General features: G+C 37.5%; 2 protein-coding genes across 2 annotated transcripts; one reads left to right on the top strand and one right to left on the bottom strand.

The window, feature by feature from the left end:
- Positions 1-392: 392 nt before the first annotated feature.
- Positions 393-20,067, top strand: LOC134648869 (cyclin-dependent kinase 11B). Its single transcript, XM_063503448.1, has 12 exons — positions 393-602; positions 1,030-1,185; positions 1,470-2,269; positions 2,460-2,684; positions 3,478-3,691; positions 4,087-4,258; positions 4,685-4,867; positions 16,681-16,825; positions 17,116-17,237; positions 17,591-17,815; positions 18,741-18,959; positions 19,836-20,067. The coding sequence occupies exons 1-12, from the start codon at positions 520-522 to the stop codon at positions 20,043-20,045; spliced, it is 2,754 nt and encodes a 917-aa protein (XP_063359518.1). The 5' UTR covers positions 393-519; the 3' UTR covers positions 20,046-20,067.
- A 1,301-nt stretch (positions 20,068-21,368) lies between these two features.
- LOC134649242 (uncharacterized) lies at positions 21,369-23,126 on the bottom strand. The gene is made up of 2 exons (XM_063503960.1): positions 22,998-23,126; positions 21,369-21,570 (listed from the first exon to the last, which is right to left on the bottom strand). The coding sequence occupies exons 1-2, from the start codon at positions 23,124-23,126 to the stop codon at positions 21,397-21,399; spliced, it is 303 nt and encodes a 100-aa protein (XP_063360030.1). The 3' UTR covers positions 21,369-21,396.
- Positions 23,127-24,256: the final 1,130 nt, after the last annotated feature.

Below are 24,256 nucleotides of genomic sequence, written 5' to 3'. Positions count from 1 at the left end.
AGTCAGCTAAACTGGGGTACAAATTCAAAAACTCACCAGCAGTTTAGCTTCACGACCTTCCAGATGGAAAAACAGCAAGCCAATGAGGTAATTTGCGTTTATTTCTAAGTGTCAAAATTGTCAAACGCAACTGCCTGAAGTGGTGGGGGTGTGGGAGAGAGATGGACGTATATGCTAGAAAAGGACAATACGACTAACTACAGTGTTGCCACTCTCAATATATTACTTTAGGTTCCGAATATCGGTACAGTTGTTTAATATAATATTTGTGTCTGTGTTGTTGGTAGACCTACTTCACTCGTTCGAGCGTGCGCATAGAGTCTCAACGTTATTTTTTTATTCTTTTCTTTTCTACGAATGACATACACTACACTATAAAATGGCGTCGAGTCATTTTGGTTGAAGTTCCCGTTACGTTGCTGTATTTTACGTATGAGAAAGCGTGTATGTGTAAAAATTTGTGACTTTTATAAAACTTTAGTCTTAATACTACTGTGATATTAAACGTGAAACCTCATTATGAGTAATTACGATGACGAACAATGTGAAGATGGAGAATTAGCGCGTAGCCCTATCCAAGACGACGAAGACATGGATTTCAGGTATTTGTCTAAATAATACAATTCAATACCAACAGTAACGTTATATGAATAACTTAAACTTGAATTAGACTTACTTTTTGGCCATTAAGTTGTGTTACAATTTTACTGCCACATGACTCACACATTCAGAGCCACACCACACAATGAGTAATTTCTGTAATGTTCTGTTACATATTGCACATATACATAATAATCTGCGTTTGATGCTAATTACAAAGCATAATTGTAATGAAATCGAGTTGACTACCTGTATTTAGGTAACATCTTTTCTATGATAATGTTCCATCAGGAAAGCATTGTGCAATTGAAAAATCAACTATTTTTAGTGCCAGGATAAAAAATTAATAATACCTTCAAGTCTAATAAATAACGGTAATGTAAATTAGTGCATGTTATAGAAATGTTACCTAAAGTCGTTTATTTTTAGTTTGTCTGATGAGGACCGTGACAATGCTGATTCTTTAGTGATCAAGCCACCCCAAGCTGTAATTCGGCCATCTCATAGAGACAGGAGAGGCCACAAGAGATCTGTCAAAGACAGATACAAAGAAAGTTCAAGAAAAGATAAGAAACATATTTATAGGTAAGCAGTGCTATTTAAATTAGTCAATTACCCTTATTAATATAACCAAAATCCTGAATGCATTATCCAGAACTACATAAATCCTGTCAATTGTATAAATTATGGTCTCCAGAACATTAACCCCTTGAGTCCCAAGGTTCTAAAACATGACCACAAGGTCTTATATTTAGTATGGGATTTTGATTGTCATTGTGGATGATAGTGCCTCAAGAGGTTAATAGTTGTATTAAAAAACAAGTGTCAAAGTATATAACTAATTCTATACCTTTCTTCCATTCTAACAGGGACCGTGAAAAGTCTGATAAACCTACTAGAGAAAATTCGAAAGCTATGGAACGCGATGATGTGTCCAAAGATTATCATAGAGATAAACAGTACTACAGGGAGAAAGATTCTTATCGGGACAAAGAAGTTAGAGATAAGGAACTTGTTCGGGATAGAGAAATGAGAGATAAAGATGTGTATAGAGAAAAAGATCCTTACCGAGAGAAGGAAGGCTATAGAGAGAAAGAATCTTATAGGGAAAAAGAAGCCTACAGAGAGAAGGAGGCCTATAGAGACAAAGAACAGTTCAGGGAAAAAGAGGCATACAGAGAGAAAGAAGTGTACAGAGAAAAGGAAGGATACAGGGAAAAAGAAACATATAGAGAAAAAGAGTCATACAAAGATAGAGAACACTACAGAGACAGGGAAATGTTCAGAGACCCATCTTTTAGAGAAGCAGCAAGACCAAGAGAAGCATACAGAGACAAAGAGTCACAGAGAGATAGAGACAGCTATGCAAATCGTGAAAGGCAATATAAGGGTTCCGAAACTGAACGGAAACATCAAGATACCGAAAGAATAGAATCTAGATTAAGATTGCTAGCAGAAGATGGACATACAAACCATAACAATGAAAAAGAAAATAGGTCCTCTGGGGATAAAGCTTTAGAAGATCTAAGAAGTAGACTACTTAGTAAAAGAATGCAGAGTAATGATCAAAAAAGACAGAATGATTATACTGAGAAGGAGACCAAGCCTGAGAGACAACCTGCTCTTGATAAACACCAACAAGAAAGAAGAAACAAGTTACTAGAAGCAGGTAAGCTTTTATTATTTATTATATTAGCCTATGATCTGATACTAAACTTTTAAGCTTGATGACAACAGATGTCATAAGTTTATGCATGTACAATTAAACCTCCTAAACACAAAAAGTAATTTAGATTTCTTTACCTTTACCTTTCTAAAGTCTAGTTAGTATTATGTTAAATTTTACTTTAAATTTTTAGAAAGGGAAATGGAAAAAAGGAAAACGGAATCACGCAATGAATTGGAAGCAAGACGCGAAGAGCGTCGTCGTCGCGGTAAAAAACGCTCTGCGTCTTCTGAAGAACCTTCTAGCAAAAAAAATAAATCCACGCATTCTCCACACTATGGGGATGTTGTCACAGTGTCTGATGCTAGTGATGTAGACCTGAAGAGTGAGGCAGAATCTAATTCAGATCAAGAGGAAGGTAAGTTATTCACTGACATTGACAAACTTATACATACAGGTACATAGCATAATTAAATGTGTTCTTCAACAAGATGTGCAATACAGGGTCATTTTGGACCATTAGCCATATTTGAATATGTCGTTTTAGATCGTGCATGATCACGCATGCGTTCATAATGAATGAAAATAGCGCAAACGTATTTTAATGTAAGTCCTTGGTTATCAAGCGCATCTGTGACCAGCGCTAAGGTAAACCAGTACGAGTGCACTCCTTAACTATGCAATAGGTAGTAGCTCAAGGTTTAAGTTACAGTGGCTAAGCAAAGTACTACGTACCTGCGCTCCATCGTAATCATAATAGACCGCAACCTAGAGTGTCATTCATGGCTCAGCAGTTAAGCTAACAGGCTTGGATGACGCGTTTAGTGACCCCTCTAGTTACGTAGGTTATACGGGTCTTGAGGTCATATAATGCTGGTTCGCTCGATCCTAGACAAACTACCCTCTTTTTTATTTCTTAGTGGTAAAGAGATCAGATAAGGGTGTCTCGTGCACTTGATAACGCTATGGGGCGTGGCACTTGCGCATAGCGTTGTCTCGCTCAAACTTCGCCCCGCCACCGAGTGGCTACTTTAGGGTGACCAAGCACGCGTTGAATATACGGATTTCAAAGAGTGGCTACAAAATGAAAATTATAAAGAAAATTAAAATTTAGATTTTACTAAGGTTTTTTGGGGACATTTCTCAACTTTACCATATGGCTAACTGCTCAAAAAGAACCCTGTATGTAACAAACTGTTTTCTAATTCTAGGAGAGCATTCAAATAGTGAAACAGATGATGGTAGTGCTAGTACAGATTCAGACTCTGATGCCGATTCAAAATCTGAGGAAGGTGATGAAAATGAAGAGGATAGGAAAACGGACAAGGAAGAAGAGCAAAAAACTGAAAATGTTAAACAAAAATCTCAATCACCACCTGTCCGCAAATCAAATCATGGGACTCCATCATCAAATGATTCTAGAAGGTAAGTCAATTAGAGTTACCTTCACTGCTATAGTTTCATGACAAATAAGGATAACTTAATAGGAATTTCAGTTCAAACACTTTTTGGTGTCTATGTACAGTGGGCCAAGAAACTGGTCTACCACCCTATGGTTGAGGTTCGTTTGAACGTCATGAGACAACAAGGTCGATTTACTTTAAACTCCGTTAGAAAAGTCAACCTTAGCGATCGTTAGATCTCGCAGAAACTTGTCAAAACTGGTAGACCACTTTCTTGGCCCACTGTACAATGTTCTTCAGTCTTATGTTTTTTAACTTGATAAATAGTTTTTTAAAACATCAACCTGACCCCAGACTTACAACATTAACATGTCACTACAGACAAATCCTTTATCTAATCTCAACATTTTATTGTAGATCACTCTCTAGATCCAAAAGTAGAAGCCGGTCTCACTCTTTCTCGCCTCCTCCACCTGGAGAGAATGGGAAGCCAGCAGAGGAGGTACAACCATCTAAGGAAGATGAGGAGCAAGTTCGTCTTAGGGAAGAGGTTATTAATGCTCTGCCACCATATTTCCCGGCACTACAGGTAAACATCTCAAACAAACCTTAATACCTTGCTTAAATAAAGTGATCATATTTATCACATTATTTAAGCTTGGTAACTTTTGCCAGATGTAACTGAATGGTGTTTTTTTTGACAGCGATATTGAAGTCTCTAACAACCCTCATTGTGTAATTATACTATTTTAGTGTAAATTAATACAACAGCTAGAGTTTCTATGTGATGATTTTTTAGTTGCTAATATTGTATGAGTAAGTCAAACAAATTTATCATCATTTAATGGATAAATTATTATAGGTTCAAAGTATAACATAATCAGGATAAAAGCTTTTAAATGTGCTTTCAGTTTTGTTATTTTTCCTTATTGTTTTCTGCATGTTATATATTTTTTTGTTTTTTTAGTTTCTTAAAATATGTATTGGAAAAATTATTAACTAAGATTATTTACAGGGGTGTCGATCAGTTGAGGAGTTTCAATGTCTGAATAGAATAGAGGAAGGCACATATGGAGTTGTTTACAGAGCTCGAGACAAAACAAGTGATGAAATAGTTGCTTTGAAGCGACTTAAGATGGAAAAGGAGAAGGAAGGCTTCCCTATAACCTCTCTGAGAGAGATCAACACATTACTTAAGGTACGATCACAATTTCATATTATTCTATTAGAGTAAGCTCACTTGAGCCATCTCAATGCATCACTGCTGGCTGTTAGAAGGTATTTCGTTTAAATGTGTCATTCTCCTAGAAGAGGGATCAATGCACCTTGCGATTGGGTGTGAAATAGGGCCTAATCGCAAAGTGTACTTAGCTCACTTTTCACACTAATCGCAAGATGCACTAAGACTCTTTCCATAGAATGACACAAATATTAGTTTGCAATGAGGCAGCTTGTTTGAGCCGCAAGCTGTGAAGCACTCGATGGCTCATGTGTTGAATTCAATTGATTAATGCCTTGTATTTTATTCCTACAGGCCCGGCACCTCTTACCTGCAAGAGGGTTGTGCTAGAGGTGTGACCCAATTGCAAGGGTTAACAACTTCGATACACGGGCGGGCCTAAGTATCTTATAAGGGATTTATTCCAGGGGATCAACCCTCCAATGCTTCCTCAGTTAATTATGTACGAACGCAATGTTCACTGATGAGTAATTATCAAAAAATCTTAGCTACGTTTATTGAGCTGCAAAGTTATTTAAGATGGCGATACAATTTCCATGATAGTTTAATTGAAGTGCATAGGAAGATCATCTATCATCACATCTGTTCAGGTAACATTTTAAAGACCAACTACACCGAATAATTGTATTAAATGGACGTGGCGTTTACGTAGCAAACCCTAAATCAACAATGCGACATACAATACGTGTCACTGCGTGAACGCAGCGTCGACCTTCGGTATGGTGGGCCCTTTAGTTATTAAGTATAATATTATTTCATGATCGTGGCTAGCGTAATACCTTACGTTTATCGCAATAGTTACGGATTCTCCTCACTTTAACAAGTTTTTATCCTCTTTTGAGTACTGTAACGGCTGTGTTGGCGAAATAAATAAACATGAGTTTAACTATTTGTCTACCAGTGCAAACATTGTACTCAATAGTAACGAACATGTTAGTCAAACAGACAGACATATTCGTCACAAAATGTTTTTTGCATTGGTGGAATTGTACAAGTGTAAACAGTAAGAGACAAAATACGGTAATGTGGACATTCAAATGTCATTACGTTATTGCAATATATTTATACTAGAGTTAATTTACTTTTAACAAATTGTTTGTGCAATGACTCAAACCTATACACGTTTTCTGCAAATGGCAGATTTAATTTGTTCGAATACCTACTGTTTATTTATATGATAGCTTTTGCTTTGATCGAACATTACCCTAGCTAGATCGTATAGTCATAGAGTCTTAAGTAATAGACTCGAAAGCCGTTGCTGAAATTCGAGGATTCGAATTTTTCATAATTTCATGCAGCGTCGCGCTAAAATTTAGCTCATTGATAGATTATTGATAAATTTAGATATTACGATTGTGTCTTTCTTATATAAATTGACAAAATTCATAATTATTATTTGTGTATTACAGGTTCTTTTGAATACATCTTTGTTCTATTTCACTTGAAACCATCAAAATAAAATGGAATATACTTGTCCGAGGCTGCCCAATGCACGACGCAAAAATACCTTTGGCCAAGTTGGAGTGATCCTTAACTGAAATGGCGCTTCCATTTGAAATGGACAATTTCAGTCGCTTGGTCAAAGTAAGATCAAATCTGAAACGACATACGAAAAGGGTCTAACCGCAATCCTATAGTGAAACTGCCCCTGGCTAAAGTGTATACCTTTCTTAGGTGCGTTTATTTGTCTTATTATAAGATATCGTTTTATTAAATTTCAAGGCCAGAAACCAAGGGGGGTTTGGCAAAAAAAAATTTTTTTTTTTAATCGTTTTTATTTTTTTGTAGCTAAACTAGTGGTTTGATTGTTTTGAAATTTGGATGTTAATTGCACCTAATATTAGTATATTTCCAAAAAAAAAAATCAAGTTTGTAACTTGTTTATAAAGGCTTAATAAATATTTTTATTAGCCAAACCAAGGGGATTCTGGCCTTGAAATTTGGTAAAACGATATCTTATAATAAGACAAATAAACGCACTTAAGAAAGGTATACACTTCAGCCAGGGGCAGTTTCACTATAGGATTGCGGCCAGACCCTTTACTTTTGAGTATTAAAGCCGTTATAGACAATTGCGGTTTTTTTTAATAAGGCACAACAAGGCTGGTTAAACAAGAAAATCTGAGTATTAATTTTGTGGGAAATGAATAGAGCTGGATGTAATAAACAAGGTTTTGAATCCAAATATTAACCTATTCATTGATAAAAAATTATTAATACTTATTAATTCCATAGTATCTATATAACCACTTCAGCTATTTTAATTTGCATTGTTCAGCGACTTTTTACAACAGAACAGCTTTACGTGTGAAGTTTGCTACAATGAGATAGTTGCCATTTTCTTTTGATGTGTTTGTGTTTAAATAAAAGTGTGCCAGAACGACTGTCATACACAAATAACGTTTAAGACTGAAAATGTTATTGTAATTTATTATTGTTACAAGTCTCCTTCAATTAGCCTGTTGAATGGTAGATATGACAACGCCAAAGCGTAAAAATAATACATACTACCTATGACTAGTTCATATTGGAGTCTATTTAAAATTTTAGTAGGTAATCATTAGCGCTTTTTCGAAGAAATAAGTCTTTTTCAGAATCAGAAGTCTCATAAAATACTCATTTGTAGAATTGCAAATGAAGATCTCTTCCAGGAGTTTAAATTGTTTGGTGAAAGGTCATAAAACAGTCATCTACTATCCAGACGTCGACGGAAACGGAAATAACTGTGAAGCTCAAACAAGAAACCAAGATTCATAAATGAAAAACCCTTCGGAATCACACCAAAAGGCTGTAAATACAAGTGGCAGTATCTTTTATAACAGTTGTATATGTTACAAAGATATTTTAGAGGTTACAGGCCTTTATAAAAAGCCCCTCGTAGTACTGCTACTCGCAGCTCGGTGTGATTCCATTGGTGACTGAATTGACAGCCGTTTTGTGATTTGTTGGTTCCAGCGGTTCCTGTAAGGACCCACGGAAGACATGAAGCTACGTGTGAAACTTCATTATGCCGTGCATCAGTGATTTCTGGCAAACATCAATCAATCAGCACCAAAGGAAATTATGACCAGCACAAACCGTTAGATACAGCTTGTCCAAGTCAACAAAGACATAGGTTTGAACTGCGAAATAACAATTAATCTTGCCTTTAATAATTTTAGCTAGAATTAAACACTTGCGTTTCAATGACCAGATCGAGTTATGTATTGATAAACTTTCGATGTATTTTATTTTCAACATTTCTTGGAAGAACAGGGCCACTAACGAGAGAGATTGCCCAGGTCACCGCCATATTGAAACAAAGACGTTTGACTCTGCTTGGGCATGTGCAACGCGTGGACATTACTCGTTGCCAAAGCAAAGTGAGATATGTTGAGCCACAGAATAAATAATAGTACTAGGTACTGAAGATTCACTCTCTAACAAAACGTGTATATTACGACAGATATGACCGCTAGGTGGCGCAAGCGCGAGCAGGCGTCCGTTCCGTAGCGGTGCGCGGCAACTACTATGGCTAGGTGTGGGCCGCATGTACTTGTAGCGACGCGCCGACATCGCGGAGTGAGCTATGCCTGGCTGAGCCAAGTAGCGCTTGGAAAGAATGGACAGTGATACGTCAGACGTTAAATGTTACATTTCAAGGACAGCGTGTATATCGAATGGAGCACGTGATACGAGCTTGCTAGACCGCGATGGGTATGAGCCTGCCAACGTGAAGGGCTGTTAAACGAACGGTTCCAAGATCTAGCGCTAAACCGCGCCAAAATACATAATAGTGAGACATAGTAGAGGACATACATACATACATACATAGTGAGTCACGTGAGACCTCTCGCTTACAGACGCTGCTTAAATCATCTGTCAAATGGCCTTACGCTGATACTACGAAGATATATTCTCGTTATCATCTGGATAGTAGATGACACACTGACCACCAAACCTGTTTAATCTTCGGAAGCAGAAATAGTTTGCGACCCTTCAAATGCATATTTAATTTTTATCTACAGCGGCACTAAGTTGATTTAGACTATTTAGAGCATAAAGTAAAATAGACTATTACGATCCTTTTCTACTCCCGTACTTTTATTTATCATTTAAAGGGTCGTGCACACACACACACACACACAATTACACGAAGTATCGTAAAATAGCCAAAATTCTTTTTTGGGGCATAGACTAAAGACTTGTCTTGACAACTATAAGGTAGGGTTTTAAAGGTGTGTGCACGACCCTTTAAATGACAAATAAAAGTACGGGAGAAGAAAAAATACTATTATTGACTTAGCAATAAAGTCCAAAATCTGCCATACAAACTGCCACTGCTGCAGATGGCGGCCGGTGCGCCCCCGACCCCGCTGCACGGGCCCTAGTACGGTTTTCTTTAGTCTTGAATACATAAGGTAAAATAACCTAAAATGTGTCTGTATATTTTCCTCGCAATCGAAGTGAAAAGCAGAGTAAGTATACATATAGCTCGGGCATAAATGCCCCATTTTATTCACGACCTATATCGATAAATTGCCTCGGATGAAATGGGTCTCTTTATGCCCTAGTTATATACTCTGTGACCGCTCTTATAAGACCCGCGCTAAAAACAAAAAACACAAACATCTACATGTGGCATTTCATTGGATAAAATATATTTAAAGAATACGAAACACGATTTTAAGGTAGGGGGCGCCACTACCATAAACCATCACAATCTGAGGTTGTGAGGACGTCACATTTTAGGCGGAGGTCTACCGCGAAACAAGAAAATCAATATTTCGTTATCTAACCTCTCTATCTGGCATATTCGTGCGATAAAGAGGCAGATAACTAAATTTCGATTTACGCATTTCCCGGTCCGGGAGGCCCTTTGTAAACAAACCACCTTGATGCATCATGTCATATTTTATTATCTTTGAAAACTTGACAAAAAACAGTTTAAGGCACAGTAAGTTACTCTAAAGCCCCCTCCACACTCGCACTTCGCGCCGTGATTCGCGCACGAGTATGGAGGGCCCTTATGGTTTACGATAGGCGCCAGTGCTGAACTCTGGCGGCAAAACATTGCAGTAATACCCCCTATTATTTCTTATGATAAAAAACAAACAATTTATTGTGCAACGAAGGGGGCAAGTGAAATTTTGCAAATGAGATCTTTAGATGCACGACAACCGCAGGCTGGAGTGCATCATGTGCACGTGGAGGCATTAAAGACTCTACTTTGTGCACTCCACGCGGTTAGTGCTGACTTGTCATTTTAATGGATGTTGTAATTTATAAGTTAGGAACAAACTTCACACCAGAGGCAAGAAAAGAATATAGCAATTTCTATGCCTACAACGCACAATATATTCGGTCAGACCAACTTTTCATTTAAAATTTATAAATAGCAATTGTCACACGCGCAAACATGCAGACATAATTGAGCAGATTTTTATTTCGATGTCGATTTTTTTCCGTCTGATTTCGATAAATTGATACGAGTTCTATATTCTGTACATCCAAAAAACCGTCCCGCTCAGGGCTCTTGAGTTACGAAACATGGTATTTTCGTTACTCAACGGAAAATTAAAAATTACATAAGTACCTAAATTTTTTTCGGTACGAGTTGTGAATTCGTATTTACTCAGCCCAGAATGAGGAGCTCTTAAAATAAAATCAATCAAATTTTATTAAATTCTAACAAACTTCATATTCTACGACAATAGTAGTTTGTGTTACAAGAGATCAAAATGATATATTTCCGTCAAGGGCGTACATTGAATCCTGAATGAAGCGATGGATTCTACAAGTAGAATCCTGAGCGTAATGAGGTATTTAAGTGTTAACGGCCAAGACGAAATAATTTTGATACCGTGTGACACATACTGCTTTTCACATCAACTATGAGGAAGATAAAAAAATCTTAGTGTTGACACAATCTGATGCTTAAACAGATTATTTAAGCTAAAAAAATAATGTGCAAAAAAATATAAAAATAGTGTGCTAGAACAGAAAAGTGTTATTTTGCTCCCTCCTAGCAGGGAGGAAAAGTGCCACTTTGATCCCTCCTAGCAGGGAAGAAAAAGCTCTTTTCTGAATGGTTTGAAAAATAAAAATCGGCTCAATTAGGGGCGCCATCTACAGACTAATATGGTTCATAGCATTGTATGGACATTATTAGTCTTATATTTTTCTTGTCTCTTTTATAATAAAAAATGTCACTAGCTTGTTTCATCAAAAATGTGTGTGGTCTTAGTATATATTATTAAAATGTGTGGTTTCTTACTCCTAAATACGAATCATACAATAATTGTATTGTAGTATGCACCTATGCGTGTAATACATTGTATCGCCATTTAAAATAACTTTGAACGGATTTTTTTTATTTTATCAGTTGTTACGCCGTTAATCTACTTAGATTAAGTTAATGATTCTCGCACTGAGCTGTGTATTATGTAAGACCATTTAGATTGTGATCTTAATGTGTATTTAAATATTTTAATCATCAGAGTTCTGAATAAAGCATTTTGCTGTTAATTCCTTGTTTAATGTTCTATATTTAGTTTATTTTGTGGGATATATACGTAACAAACATTTTACTCTTCAGATTCAACAAAATTTTCCATCTGTGTTTTATTGTACGATTTACTAAATAGGCCATTCTACTTTTCGGGCTATTGAGAATTTAAAGTCGTAATGGCTTTAAACACCTTTTTTTTACCAGCGTCGTATATGTTTCCATATATACTAGCTCTATTGTTTGTCATGAACTTATGTATCTTATATCTAGCAAAGTCACAATCGTTCATAGAGAATTTAATTTATTTATTTTGTTAATAAAAATAGAAACTAAAATAATGCAGTTTTCGATAAAAACGATGGTTATATTGGCTACAGCCCATATATGTGTTTATTGTACAGTCAGCAGCAGAAGTTGCTAAGCGGGCGAGGTGTTCAATTACCTTGACACGCTCTTATTCTCTTAACAAGAAAATCGCGTCAACATCATTTTGAACACTTGGCCCGCTTAGCAACTTCTACTGCTGTCTGACTGTACGTGGTGCAATATCGCCGCTATACTTACTCCACCTCGTATTAATCCAGTGAAATTGTAGAATTTTGTAACGTGGCTCTTCTGCGTCAAATCCGGTAGTTCTGATTTTTTGCAGACTTATTTATGATGTTGGCCCAATTAATAATCCAGGTTTGTGACCTCAAGCGCCGAACGCAACTTTGTCAAAAATCGAAAAAGCCGCGAAAATTTCGGTTTTCTTTTAGATTTGGGCGATTATAACCCTAAAGGACTAGTTTTTGATAGTACCTTCCTTGAACTTTTTTAAAGAAGACTAAATTTGCTACAATACGAGATTAGAACTGTCTCTGTAGATTGAACAGTTTCCGAGATAAAGGCTTTCAAAATTTAGATTTTTTTTAAATTGAGCTCGTAAGCTAAGTGGGTGCAGTGAGTATGCACTTTTGACTCAGGCGATGCCGCTTGGCACGATTGTTCCTAAGGTCAAACAAAGCTGATTTGGCCCAGTAGCTACGAGATCGTATCGTGCCTACCCCCCAAAAAGGGAGGGGAAACAGTCAGATCCAAGTGCGGCCCGCGTCAACTTCGTTACCTACTATGTGGCCCTTTGGCGGCTAAAAGGTTGCCGACCGCTGCTATAAAGTATCACTTTAAAGCAGGCATTCATACATTTTTTTGTAAATTATTGAGATTGAGTGACGATTTCCATAGAAACGTAATTATGGCCAAAGTCAAAAGTTAAAAATCTTAAAAAAAACACTTGGCGTTTTAAAAGTATGAATATGTTTTCATCCCTAAATTATATGAAAAATTATATATAACTTGCCCTAGTTGCTAAGAGTAGAAAGAAATATAGCAAAGATTGGACCTGGGGATCCGACCTTTCCCCTCCCTTTTTGGGGGGGTAGGCACGGTACGATCTCGTAGCTACTGGGCCAAATCAGCTTTGTTTGACCTTAGGAACAATCGTGCCAAGTGGCATCGCCTGAGTCAAAAGTGCATATTACTCACTGCACCCACTTAGCTTACGAGCTCAATTTCAAAAAATCTAAATTTTGAAAGCCTTTATCTCGGAAACTGTTCAATCTACAGAGACAGTTCTAATCTCGTATGGCAGCAAATTTAGTCTTCTTTAAAAACGTCTAAGGAAGGTTCTATCAAAAACTAGTCCTTTAGGGTTAGAATCGCCCAAAACTAGAAAAAAAACGAAATTTTCGCGGTTTTTTCCATTTTTGACAAAGCAGGCATTCATACATTTTTTTGTAAATTATTTAGATTGAGTGACGATTTCCATAGAAATGTAATTATGGCCAAAGTCAAAAGTTAAAAATCTTAAAAAAAACACTTGGCGTTTTAAAAGTATGAATATGTTTTCATCCCTAAATTATATGAAAATTATATATAACTTGCCCTAGTTGCTAAGAGTAGAAAGAAATATAGCAAAGATTGGATCTGGGGATCCGACCTTTCCCCTCCCTTTTTGGGGGGGTAGGCACGGTACGATCTCGTAGCTACTGGGCCAAATCAGCTTTGTTTGACCTTAGGAACAATCGTGCCAAGTGGCATCGCCTGAGTCAAAAGTGCATATTACTCACTGCACCCACTTAGCTTACGAGCTCAATTTCAAAAAATCTAAATTTTGAAAGCCTTTATCTCGGAAACTGTTCAATCTACAGAGACAGTTCTAATCTCGTATTGCAGCAAATTTAGTCTTCTTTAAAAACGTCTAAGGAAGGTTCTATCAAAAACTAGTCCTTTAGGGTTAGAATCGCCCAAAACTAGAAAAAAAAACGAAATTTTCGCGGTTTTTTCCATTTTTGACAAAGTTGCGTTCGGCGCTCGAGGTCACAAACTTGGATTATTCATTGGGCCAACATCATAAACAAGTCTGCAAAAAATCAGAACTACCGGATTTGACGCAAACGCAAAATGTATAAAATTACTGGCTCATATCTGCAACACTCATTTGATGACAAAAACACCCGTATTCCGAATGAAAGAAAAGCGACATTTCCATCAAATGATTGTTGCAGATATGAGGTTGAGTAAGCCCGTTTCTACACTTGTAAGTTTTACTTACGTAAGTAGGGACAAAGCTATTTGTTAGAATGATATAACGATATTCATCTCTCATTCTCTAGTATAGCTGTGTCCCTACTTACGTAAGTAAAACTTACAAGTGTAGAAACGGGCTAAGTATAGCGATGATATCTAGTTTAGTTTAATCTCGAAATACGTAAAATGTGACGACTGATTATAATGACTCAAAAAACAAAATGTCCCATTAAGCAAATCTTTGTTTGAATGTATTAAATGTTATGTGTAAACTGTAAAGCTAAGTTATGAAATAATCCCTATCTGTCACTTTTGTAAGACTGGTATTGCCTGAATTCAAAAGTGGAAAAATTACTGTCTTGTATGAGACTTGAATTCACGGCCTGTGGATCGATACTCCAGCGCTCTGCCATCTGAGCCACCAAGATCTCGACTCAACCATAGCCAGCAAATCTTCCAATATGACTTGGAACTTTGGTAGCCGTTTAAGAAGTGTAACGCTCGTACGCTAGATGTCGCTAGGGTCCCCTTGACCCATACGATGGAAAGATTTGCTAGCTATGGATGAGGTCTTGGTGGCTCAGATGACATGGTAGCGTGGATGTTTTCAAGTGAATTTTGTGGCGCTGTATTTTTGTTATCCATATCAATGTTTTTTTGCAGTTTTGTGCCTGTAACAGAGTTAAAAGTTGGGGTTTGAAGTTATAAATAGCAGTGTAAACTAAAAAGACCCTGTACAACATTGACGAGGCATGCGACGTTGTATGAAGATGATTTTTTTTGTAAGGTGTATTGGGATAAATTCGACAGCGGAATAATATTGAAAATATATCTTATATTAAAAGAACTCGACTGCAGCTACATTAGCAAATATGACTTGGTAACGTTGCAGTAGTGTAAGTGTTGCCAAGGTATGAATTGCTTGTATTGTAGTTTAGTATGCCTGTCACGTTCTAAAATCTATCAGGTTTGTAATGTACCTAAGTGCGAATGTGACGCATGATACGACAGGCGATAAAAACGCGACCATGATATCGCCGCAGTGCACCTTATATTTTCTTGTTTGTTTTTTAAGAAACGTTAAGAAATTTTGCATTTAACTTAATTCTGGAAGAATTTTGCATTTAACTTAATTCTGGAAGTTTTCTCTTTAAACTGTCTGAATCTTATTGGACTTTAAAGGACTATGCGTCAAAATGGTCCCAAAACCAACAGAGTTAAGAGTTAGGTCATTAGATAGGTATTTCTCTGTACTTCATTTCGTTATATGGGCACCAAGCGGAATTCCATTGCAGAACTGAGATATTGGTATTTTAGTCAAAATGTCGTCACCCTTATTACCTAGGCAATAGAGTCCACCGCCGGGCGAGCGCGGCAAATCATTCGGTGTGCTCGTCCGGCGCTGCGCGAACATAGAGTAGATGTTCGCGCAGCGCCGGACGAGCACACCGAATGATTTGCAGCAATTATTTACTTACTTGGACTCTATTGCCTAGGTAATAAGGGTGATGACATTTTGGCTAAAATACCAATATCTTAGTTCTGTAATGAAATTCCGCTTGGTGCCCATAGAACAAAATAAAGTACATAGAAATACCTATCTAATGACCTTGCTCTCATTTCTGTTGGCGTTGGGTCCAGGCTCCATACAAAGTTGCCCATGGTCCTTTATTATTTATTTAAGAACTATTTAAGATTTATATTCAGATCACCTTCTTCTCTTATATCAACTAGGGTGTGCTTTCCATATTTGACAATAATACATCTTTATTACCTACTGGACTTGTAGTTGAACAGAACAACACTGTCCATAGTCAATAAATAAACCAAGTGAGTAAAATGTTTGTTACGTAGTTATGTACAGCCACGCTCCGTAAATTGTTGAGCCATTTAGGGTTCTAGCTAAATTGGACATTCCATAGCGTGAGTATTAAACAACCAATATATGTAATAGCTACGACCCTAAATAGCTTAACAATCACGGAGCGTCTCCGTATTTTACTTCCTGTCATATGTGACACTAAAAGTTGTGGGCCTGAACTCTTGACTGTGTTAGGATAAGATACGTTTTTTATTTACTTAAGCTAAGAGGCTGTATCCCAGATGCTTCTTGTAGGTAGTAAGAATGTAAACTATCAAATAATGTTTCTGGGGCTTTGGTCACGACCCATACTTCATAACATTGACATGATGATGGTTATCAAAATATTTTAGACTGACGCCATGTTTTTCTGGAATATGAATTAGTATACAACCTGTTGTATTGAATTCTGATAATTAAAATATTTAAATTCTCATTGTGATAGCAATTCTTGGTGGATATAGGAGTGAATAAACTTCAATCATGTTAACTATCTCCCACCATTATCACTATCCAACGTTGTATACTGTGATAATCGCGTGGGTCATGGTGATCACAGTAAAGCAGGTTTGCTCGTCGAGCAAACCTGCTTCGGTGTAAGTAACGTAGTGACATGAGGTATACGGAATCCCTATTACATGGACGGTTAAACTACTGCAGAAAGGTACTGTCGCTCGATCAATGTGTCATTGACACTGCGCCGGAGATCCTGAAGCATTATGTTGTGGAAATTTCGTCTCTTGGGCGCCTGGGGGTAAATTTTTCCTTACAGCGGGGTCTCGCCGTCATGGCGGACAGTAAAGTGCGCCCCATTTTAACTAACAAGCGACACACTCCCTTTGCTTGTTGCAGGGCCAACATCCGAACATAGTCACCGTGAGGGAGATTGTAGTGGGCTCCAATATGGACAAGATATTCATCGTCATGGACTACGTGGAGCATGATCTGAAGAGTCTTATGGAAACAATGAGGGGAAAGAAGCAGGTGTTTTTACCTGGTAAGCTCTCTTTTTATTGCCTTTTATTCTCATCACGGGCGTAGGCAGTTTCATCGTTAGTTCGCTCTTTTTGCAAAATAGTATAGGACTTGAGTGATGGCTCGCTGAGGCTGCACACGCTGATAAATGAGTTTACATTTTAATTACATTGTGAACTGTCAACCTTTAAACATGTCTGAACATATCACCATTGTCATCAATGTCATCATGTCATCAGTCGACATCTAGACTCATGTAATTAGTTAATTCATGTAAAGGAAACATTAAGAAACAACGTTTTTCTCTTCCAGGGGAAGTAAAATGTCTGATGACTCAATTGCTGAAAGCTGTTCACCATCTTCACGACAACTGGATATTGCACAGGGATCTCAAGACTAGCAATCTTCTTCTGTCACACAAGGGAGTACTAAAAGTGCGTTATAAAATTGTCTTCTAGAGTTACTTATCTGCTAGACTTATAATAAATAAATTTGTTAAGTGTGAAGACTCAAGAAAATCTAGTGATATCATTAAAAGGAATTTCTTCACGAACTTCCTAATAACGATAGCGTAAAACGCCTAATCTGCATAAATTGCAGACGAATTACCAATATTACCATACACTTATATGTACCTACGACTATTATTTTCTTGCGTGGACAACTTTACTGGCGGAATCTGTAGCATTCCATTTTTGCATCATATTAAAAGTACCATATGCCTGCTGGCTCTTTGTGTAACTTATTATTACGGAATTTGAATCTTAACGTCATATACTTTTTACAGGTGGGTGACTTCGGCCTAGCCCGCGAGTACGGTTCGCCGCTGCGCCAGTACACGCCCATAGTCGTAACGTTGTGGTACCGCGCGCCCGAGCTGCTGCTGTGCGGCAAGGAGTACTCCACGCCCATCGACATGTGGAGTGTGGGCTGCATCTTCGCCGAGTTTATTACCATGAATCCGCTGTTTCCCGGAAAGTCCGAAGTGGACCAGTTGAATAGAATTTTCAAGGTTAGTGTAAAACTTCATTCTCTTGTTCCAATTTGGGCGCCAACGCAGAGTTATCGGTTATTGCAAAAGCATCTGCTACTCTCGACAGTCTCGACTACTTTAATGTGGTTCAATATTTTTATGTTTTTTGTGAAATGTCGGTTCGTCTATATACCAAGGGTCACCAATTAGTTTCTTCAGGGATCCGGTTTTTAAAATAAAATGATCATCGCGATCTGTTTCTACTTGAGTTTTAATTAAATAAGCAAATGTACTGCACTAAATAGGTCGGTGGTCCGGATCCGGACCGCGATCCGCCATTTCGTGACTGGTCTATGCTAAGTATGCAGCAACAAAATGTGACAGAGCCACTATAAACAATGATAAGGTTTTTTTCTGCCATGGTACTATAACCATAGAGAAATATAGTAAGACAAGAGTGATCACTTCATACATCAGTTAGACTATCAATTTCAGTGTCTACATCTAGCATCGAGTAGCGGAACTATCAGTACTGCTACTTGACAATAGATGTAGCACCGACTGGAAAGTCTTATCTCAACAGCATAAGACTTTCCGGTCGGTACCTCTATTGTCAAGTAGCAGTACTGATAGTTCCGCTACTCGATGCTAGATGCTAATAGTCTTTTTGGTACTAAAACTGATGTATGGAGTGAACAATCTATGTATTTTTTTCTCTATGCTATAACTGTTGTGTGTAGCTTGCTCGTGGTCTTCCTCTTCTTCTTCTAGCTTCGATTTTGCCTTCTAATATAGTTGACTAAAAACAAAGGCAAATGTCGTGTCTTACAGGGACCTAAAGAACCTAGCCGAGGACGGCGAAAACTGGCGTATACTCCACCGACAAGAGCCACGCTCTTAAATTATGATGATGATGATAACTGTATGTCTGTCTGATACGAACTCTTTATTGAATAACCACCAGGACTTGGGCACCCCCTCGGAGCTGGTGTGGCCGGGCTACAGCGAGCTGCCGGCCGTGCAGAAGATGACGTTCGCGGAGCACCCGGCCGGCGGGCTGCGGCAGCGCGTGGGCGCCGACCTGCTGACCGAGACCGGCCTGTCGCTACTGCAGGCGCTGCTCACATACAACCCCGCCAGGAGGATCACCGCCGATGCCGCGTTGGAACATAAATACTTTCAGGTGAGCTGGCACCATCTCTATAGTCTATTGTGACGTCTGTTATGACGACCGGTCTGGCCTAGTGGGTAGTGACCCTGCCTGTGAAGCCGCGGTCCTGGGTTCGAATCCCAGTAAGGGCATTTATTTGTGTGATGAGCACAGATATCTGTTCCTGAGTCATGGTTGTTTTCTATGTATTTAAGTATTTGTATATTATATATATCGTTGTCTGAGTACCCACAACACAAGCCTTCTTGAGCTTACTGTGGGGCTTAGTCAATTTGTGTAAGAAAGTCCTATAATATTTATTTATTTATTTATTGTTTTAACATTCGTGTTATACCGTTTTTAAAAAGGGTAAGCAGGATTTTTCGGGCGGGAACTATTAAATTCGATGATTTTGAATTAACAAAAGAATAAAACTAGTTATTGTGAACCAAACTTCGGTTTATTTTTTAGGAGTGACAGTAATCTCGTGCGTAGCTTATGGTAGCGTGAAGTAACCATGACGTTATTTGTCACCGCTCCCATAAATCTAAACTTGCCTATTGAATGCACTGAGCTAGATACTGAGTGATAAACTGGTAACGCTATTACAAGCCTTCCCCTTTGATTCTCATTTTTTAGATGGCTCGCGGCTCTTATCTTCTCTTAATTTTTTTTAAACTTTTTCTGTTGATGACAAATAAACACTTTAAGTACCTACTTACTCATATTACAATAGAATGTAGAAGAGAAGAGTGATTAATAGCTTTGGAGATATCGCGTCCTATAAATCGGCCGAATCGGTTAGTATGTAAATTGATTTAATTTATATTTTCTAAAACTAACGCAAACGGTGCCTAGTTAAAGATGACGAGGTTTGAGTTTGAGTGTAGTAAGTGAGCAACGTTACAGGAGCAACCTGTGGCCATCGACCCGGCGATGTTCCCGACGTGGCCCGCCAAGTCGGAGGGCAAGACCCGCAGCACGCACAGCCCGCGGCCGCCGGCAGGTGGCGCCGCTTACGCGCAGTACGCGCGCGCAGACTCCGACGAGGCGCTCGGCTTCCGGGTGCAGCCCCAGCGCTCGCTCAACGTGGCGCCCGGCTTCTCGCTCAAGTTCTAGCGGCCCCCACACATCAAAACTCGGTCACACCCATAGAGAAAAAAAAACATAGAGTGCTCACTCCATACATCCGTTTTAGTACCAAAAAGACTATTAGCATCTAGCATCGAGTAGCGGAACTATCAGTACTGCTACTTGACAATAGATGTAGCACCGACCGGAAAGTCTTATCTCAACAGCATAAGACTTTCCGGTCGGTGCTACATCTATTCTCAAGTAGCAGTACTGATAGTTCCGCTACTCGATGCTAGATGTAGACACTGAAATTAATAGTCTGAACTGATTTATGGAGTGAGCACTCTTGTCTTACTATATTTCTCTATGGTCACACCTGACCTGCTGCTGCCGGCCGCCCGGCCGCGCTGTGATCGACGGGACGATTCATCCGCTCTACAGAAACTGCCCTCCTATGTGATACGTTTATCGGTGATCCGTTTTTACAAGCCCGGAGTTGACTTTCGTGGCTCCTGTTGGGATTCAAATTTTAAATTGTACTCTGATGTTTTGAAATACATCCCGAACCAATGTATGATAAACTGTCTAGTGACGCATTTACTAAACGAGTCGTTTGTTGTATTATCTGTTGATGTTTAGCACAAAAATGCTTACTTGCTTACCTCGCTAGTGATTATCTTTTGAATGGTATTTATTATGAGATCTCCCGGTAGTATCATTACCAGCATTAGAGATTAGATATCGTGTCCTTCTGGTAAAATAGTCGAGAGATATCTTATGTTTAGCATTTTGTGCAAACATGGGTAAAACAAATAACCACGTGTACTTATAAAATGTATATGTATAATATGTAGTGGTATATTTAACGATATAAATTAGTCAAACACTTGGTGTCATAGCAGATGTATATACATAGATCGATATTTTTGCATTACAGTTAAATATTGATGTAAATGTGGCCAGTTTAAATTCTGTGGGATGGCTTATCAACGTAGTAGAAAAACTAATCATTCTTTACAATTGATAAATTCACTTTTTTAGTTCAAATAGGAAATTGTGTAAATAGGGTTAAACTTTTTGCTATTAAATCTGTTAAATATACCTTTTCATTATGGTAACAATAGAATAGTCTTAGTCTAATTAGCATTATAATTAAAATATGGTACAATATAACATGTTTTGACAACAATGTTTTATTATTTACACCCAACTTTTGTCACATAATCGTTCGAAACACCAGTGAAATAGGATAATTCTCATTAGTTGTATAGAACTGATGTTTTCACCTTCATTTTCTGAACAGTACACGTTAAATAAAATATTCGACTCATGACAATCACGCTTGTTTGTATTTAAAATAAACGTCAAGGCAATGCGAGGTAGTTAAGAGGACGGTTTAGCGTCCAGCATCGTTCAGGCCCTTCGGGAGAGCCAAGAGTGAGTTGATCATGTCCGCGTTTCGTTTCCACGTCCGGTACTTGGTGTCGATGAGCGCGTTGGTCTCTATGACGAGTCTACCGTCCACGTCTCCTCTGTATGCGTCGATCATGGAGTGGATATGGCGGATGTACTGCAAACAACATTTTTATTATGAATGAATCCCTATGAAACAGCATAGAGAAATAAATAAACAGAGTATTCACTCCAAAACGCTTATTTTTAACGTAGGTAGTTGACATGTAGCGCCAAGTAGCCCATTTATTGGTAGTTGTAAATTGTCGAGCAATACAAAAAAAAAAGTAAAAATATGGACTGTTTAATTGTCTGAAATAAATAAATTTATTATTAATACACTTTTTCTACTCCAGCACTTAAATGTGTCAATTAAATGACTGACAGTGATATCTAAAGCAATGTCATTTGAATGATTTGTCTATAGGCTCATAAGATGACTGCTAGCAGTCATCTTATGAGTATAATACAACTGCTTTATTTTTTTTAAAGATACAAGTTCCGATCATCTTGATTGAAAGAGGTATGTTTTCATTTACAATAATAACTCTTTTTTTTTTAAATAATAACTCAATTTTTTTTAAATAATAACTCTTTTTTTTTAATAATAACTTTTTTTTTAATAATAACTTTTTTTTAATAATAACTCTTTTTTTTTTTAATAATAACTTTTTTTTTTTTGTTTTTTTTTTTGCTGCAGCTGTCATAGAAAAAGTAATGTATGCAACAGCTCATAATTGGTTCTTAAAATTCTCGGGTCTTTTTTTACAAAACTCGACTACGTCTCGTTTTGTAACTTCGACCCTTGAATTTTAAGAACCCTTATTATATCACTGTTGCATAAACTACTATTTCGTCAGTCGCGACACTCGTGACATTAGATGTTAAGTAGCGGTACTGATAAATCCGCTTACTTGACGCTAGATGGCGACTACAAAAGTAATATCAATCTTTCCCCGCGATTCAAAGTAACCTTTTTCTACTCCAGCACTTAAATGTGTCAATTAAATGACTGACAGTGATATCTAAAGCAATGTCATTTGAATGCTTTGTCTATAGGCTCATAAGATGACTGCTAGCAGTCATCTTATGAGTATAATACAACTGCTTTATTTTTTTTAAAGATACAAGTTCCGATCATCTTGATTGAAAGAGGTATGTTTTCATTTACAATAATAACTCTTTTTTTTTTATTTAAATAATAACTCAATTTTTGTTAAATAATAACTCTTTTTTTTAATAATAACTCTTTTTTTTTAATAATAACTCTTTTTTTTAATAATAACTTTTTTTTTTTTTTTTTTTTTTTTTTTTTTTTTTTTTTTTTTTTTTTTTTTTGCTGCAGCTGTCATAGAAAAAGTAATGTATGCAACAGCTCATAATTGGTTCTTAAAATTCAAGGGTCGAAGTTACAAAACGAGACGTAGTCGAGTTTTGTAAAAAAAGACCCGAGAACCCTTATTATATCACTGTTGCATAAACTACTATAAGTTTACCGGTAGCTACATTCTAATGATTTAATAATTTAATTGAATGGTGCCATACTTCCTTGTCTGTAATATACGGTTGCACCGGCAACGGCCGTTGGTTCTGCCGGAAGCTGTGTTCTGCCACGCCACAGACCAGGACCAGTGCCACCAGCAGCGTTGAGAGGTGCCACCTCACGGCTGCCATACTGCCACAAAAACAAAAAAGTTTATAACCTCCCAAACTCCTTTTAAAAGGCGATGGGAAATTATAATTGATTTTCATCATTAGATTTTTGTTGAAGCCGTTGAAGGGCAACATCGCGAGGAAACCAAACAAATCCTAACAAGGCCTAGTTTGCCATCTGTAATGTAAAATCAGCAGATTATACTAGTAGCTAGACCCTGACCACTCTAAGTTTGCAATCTACATTGTGTATTTCATGCCAAGTACCTACTTGGCATGAAATTTTGCGTGGTGCGACTCTCAGAATAGGTTGTCAAGCGAACCCTAGCGCTCCCTCAGAGAGCTATAGCAAATCTGGAACACCGCTGGAAGATTATAATGTTAACGTTATTAATTATAATAATTTAATTATTTAATTATTATTTAATTTATTATTATATAACCATGACACTTTTTTTTTAAATAGCTCGTAATAAAATAAAAGATTCCGACATATTGAGAACCTCCTCCTTTTGGTTGAACTCGGTTAAAATTCATAGTCACTCTAGCCTCGGACTATTTGCGCTCTCACTGCGTTCGAGCGCCAAACTACCTCGGCAGGAATGAGTCCCTTGGTTAACAATAACAATCTACTACTGTCATTTGATTGTCATTGCATTGAATGTATCAATACCTATCGTGCATAACACGTGGAAGCAGATTTCATATCTCGATGGCATTTCGTTAACGGCCAATCTACCTGCAATCTACTGAATCCTCACTCGGGTAATTAGATGCGCGGCACTTTTATCTTCTAAAGGCTGGGATTAAGCTTACCACCCGGTTATATCCACTTCAAATGTAACGGAAGATTCGTTTAATCAGCAGTTTTATATTAGAGTTTTTTTATAACACCAGGCAGCCTATAGTTCGTTTTTTTAGCATTAGAAAGAAGGTAAGCGATCTTGACATGTCTTTTAATTGAAAAACGCTTTTTAAAAATCAGTAACTTATAAGTACTTATGAAAGCAGAAGAATATAAATGATCGTATTAGATTCATAATTGTTACATATTTGCCGTGACTTATTTTTAAAACATGTTTTTCAATTAAAAGATTAAGATTGTTTACCTTTTTTCTAATGCTAAAAAAAACGAACTATAGCCAAGATGA

Source organism: Cydia amplana, chromosome 6, assembly GCF_948474715.1.
Source record: "Cydia amplana chromosome 6, ilCydAmpl1.1, whole genome shotgun sequence".
Classification (NCBI taxonomy): Eukaryota; Metazoa; Arthropoda; class Insecta; order Lepidoptera; family Tortricidae; genus Cydia; species Cydia amplana.
Note: the sequence above shows the minus strand (reverse complement) of the source record. Positions and strands in the feature narration are given on the sequence as shown.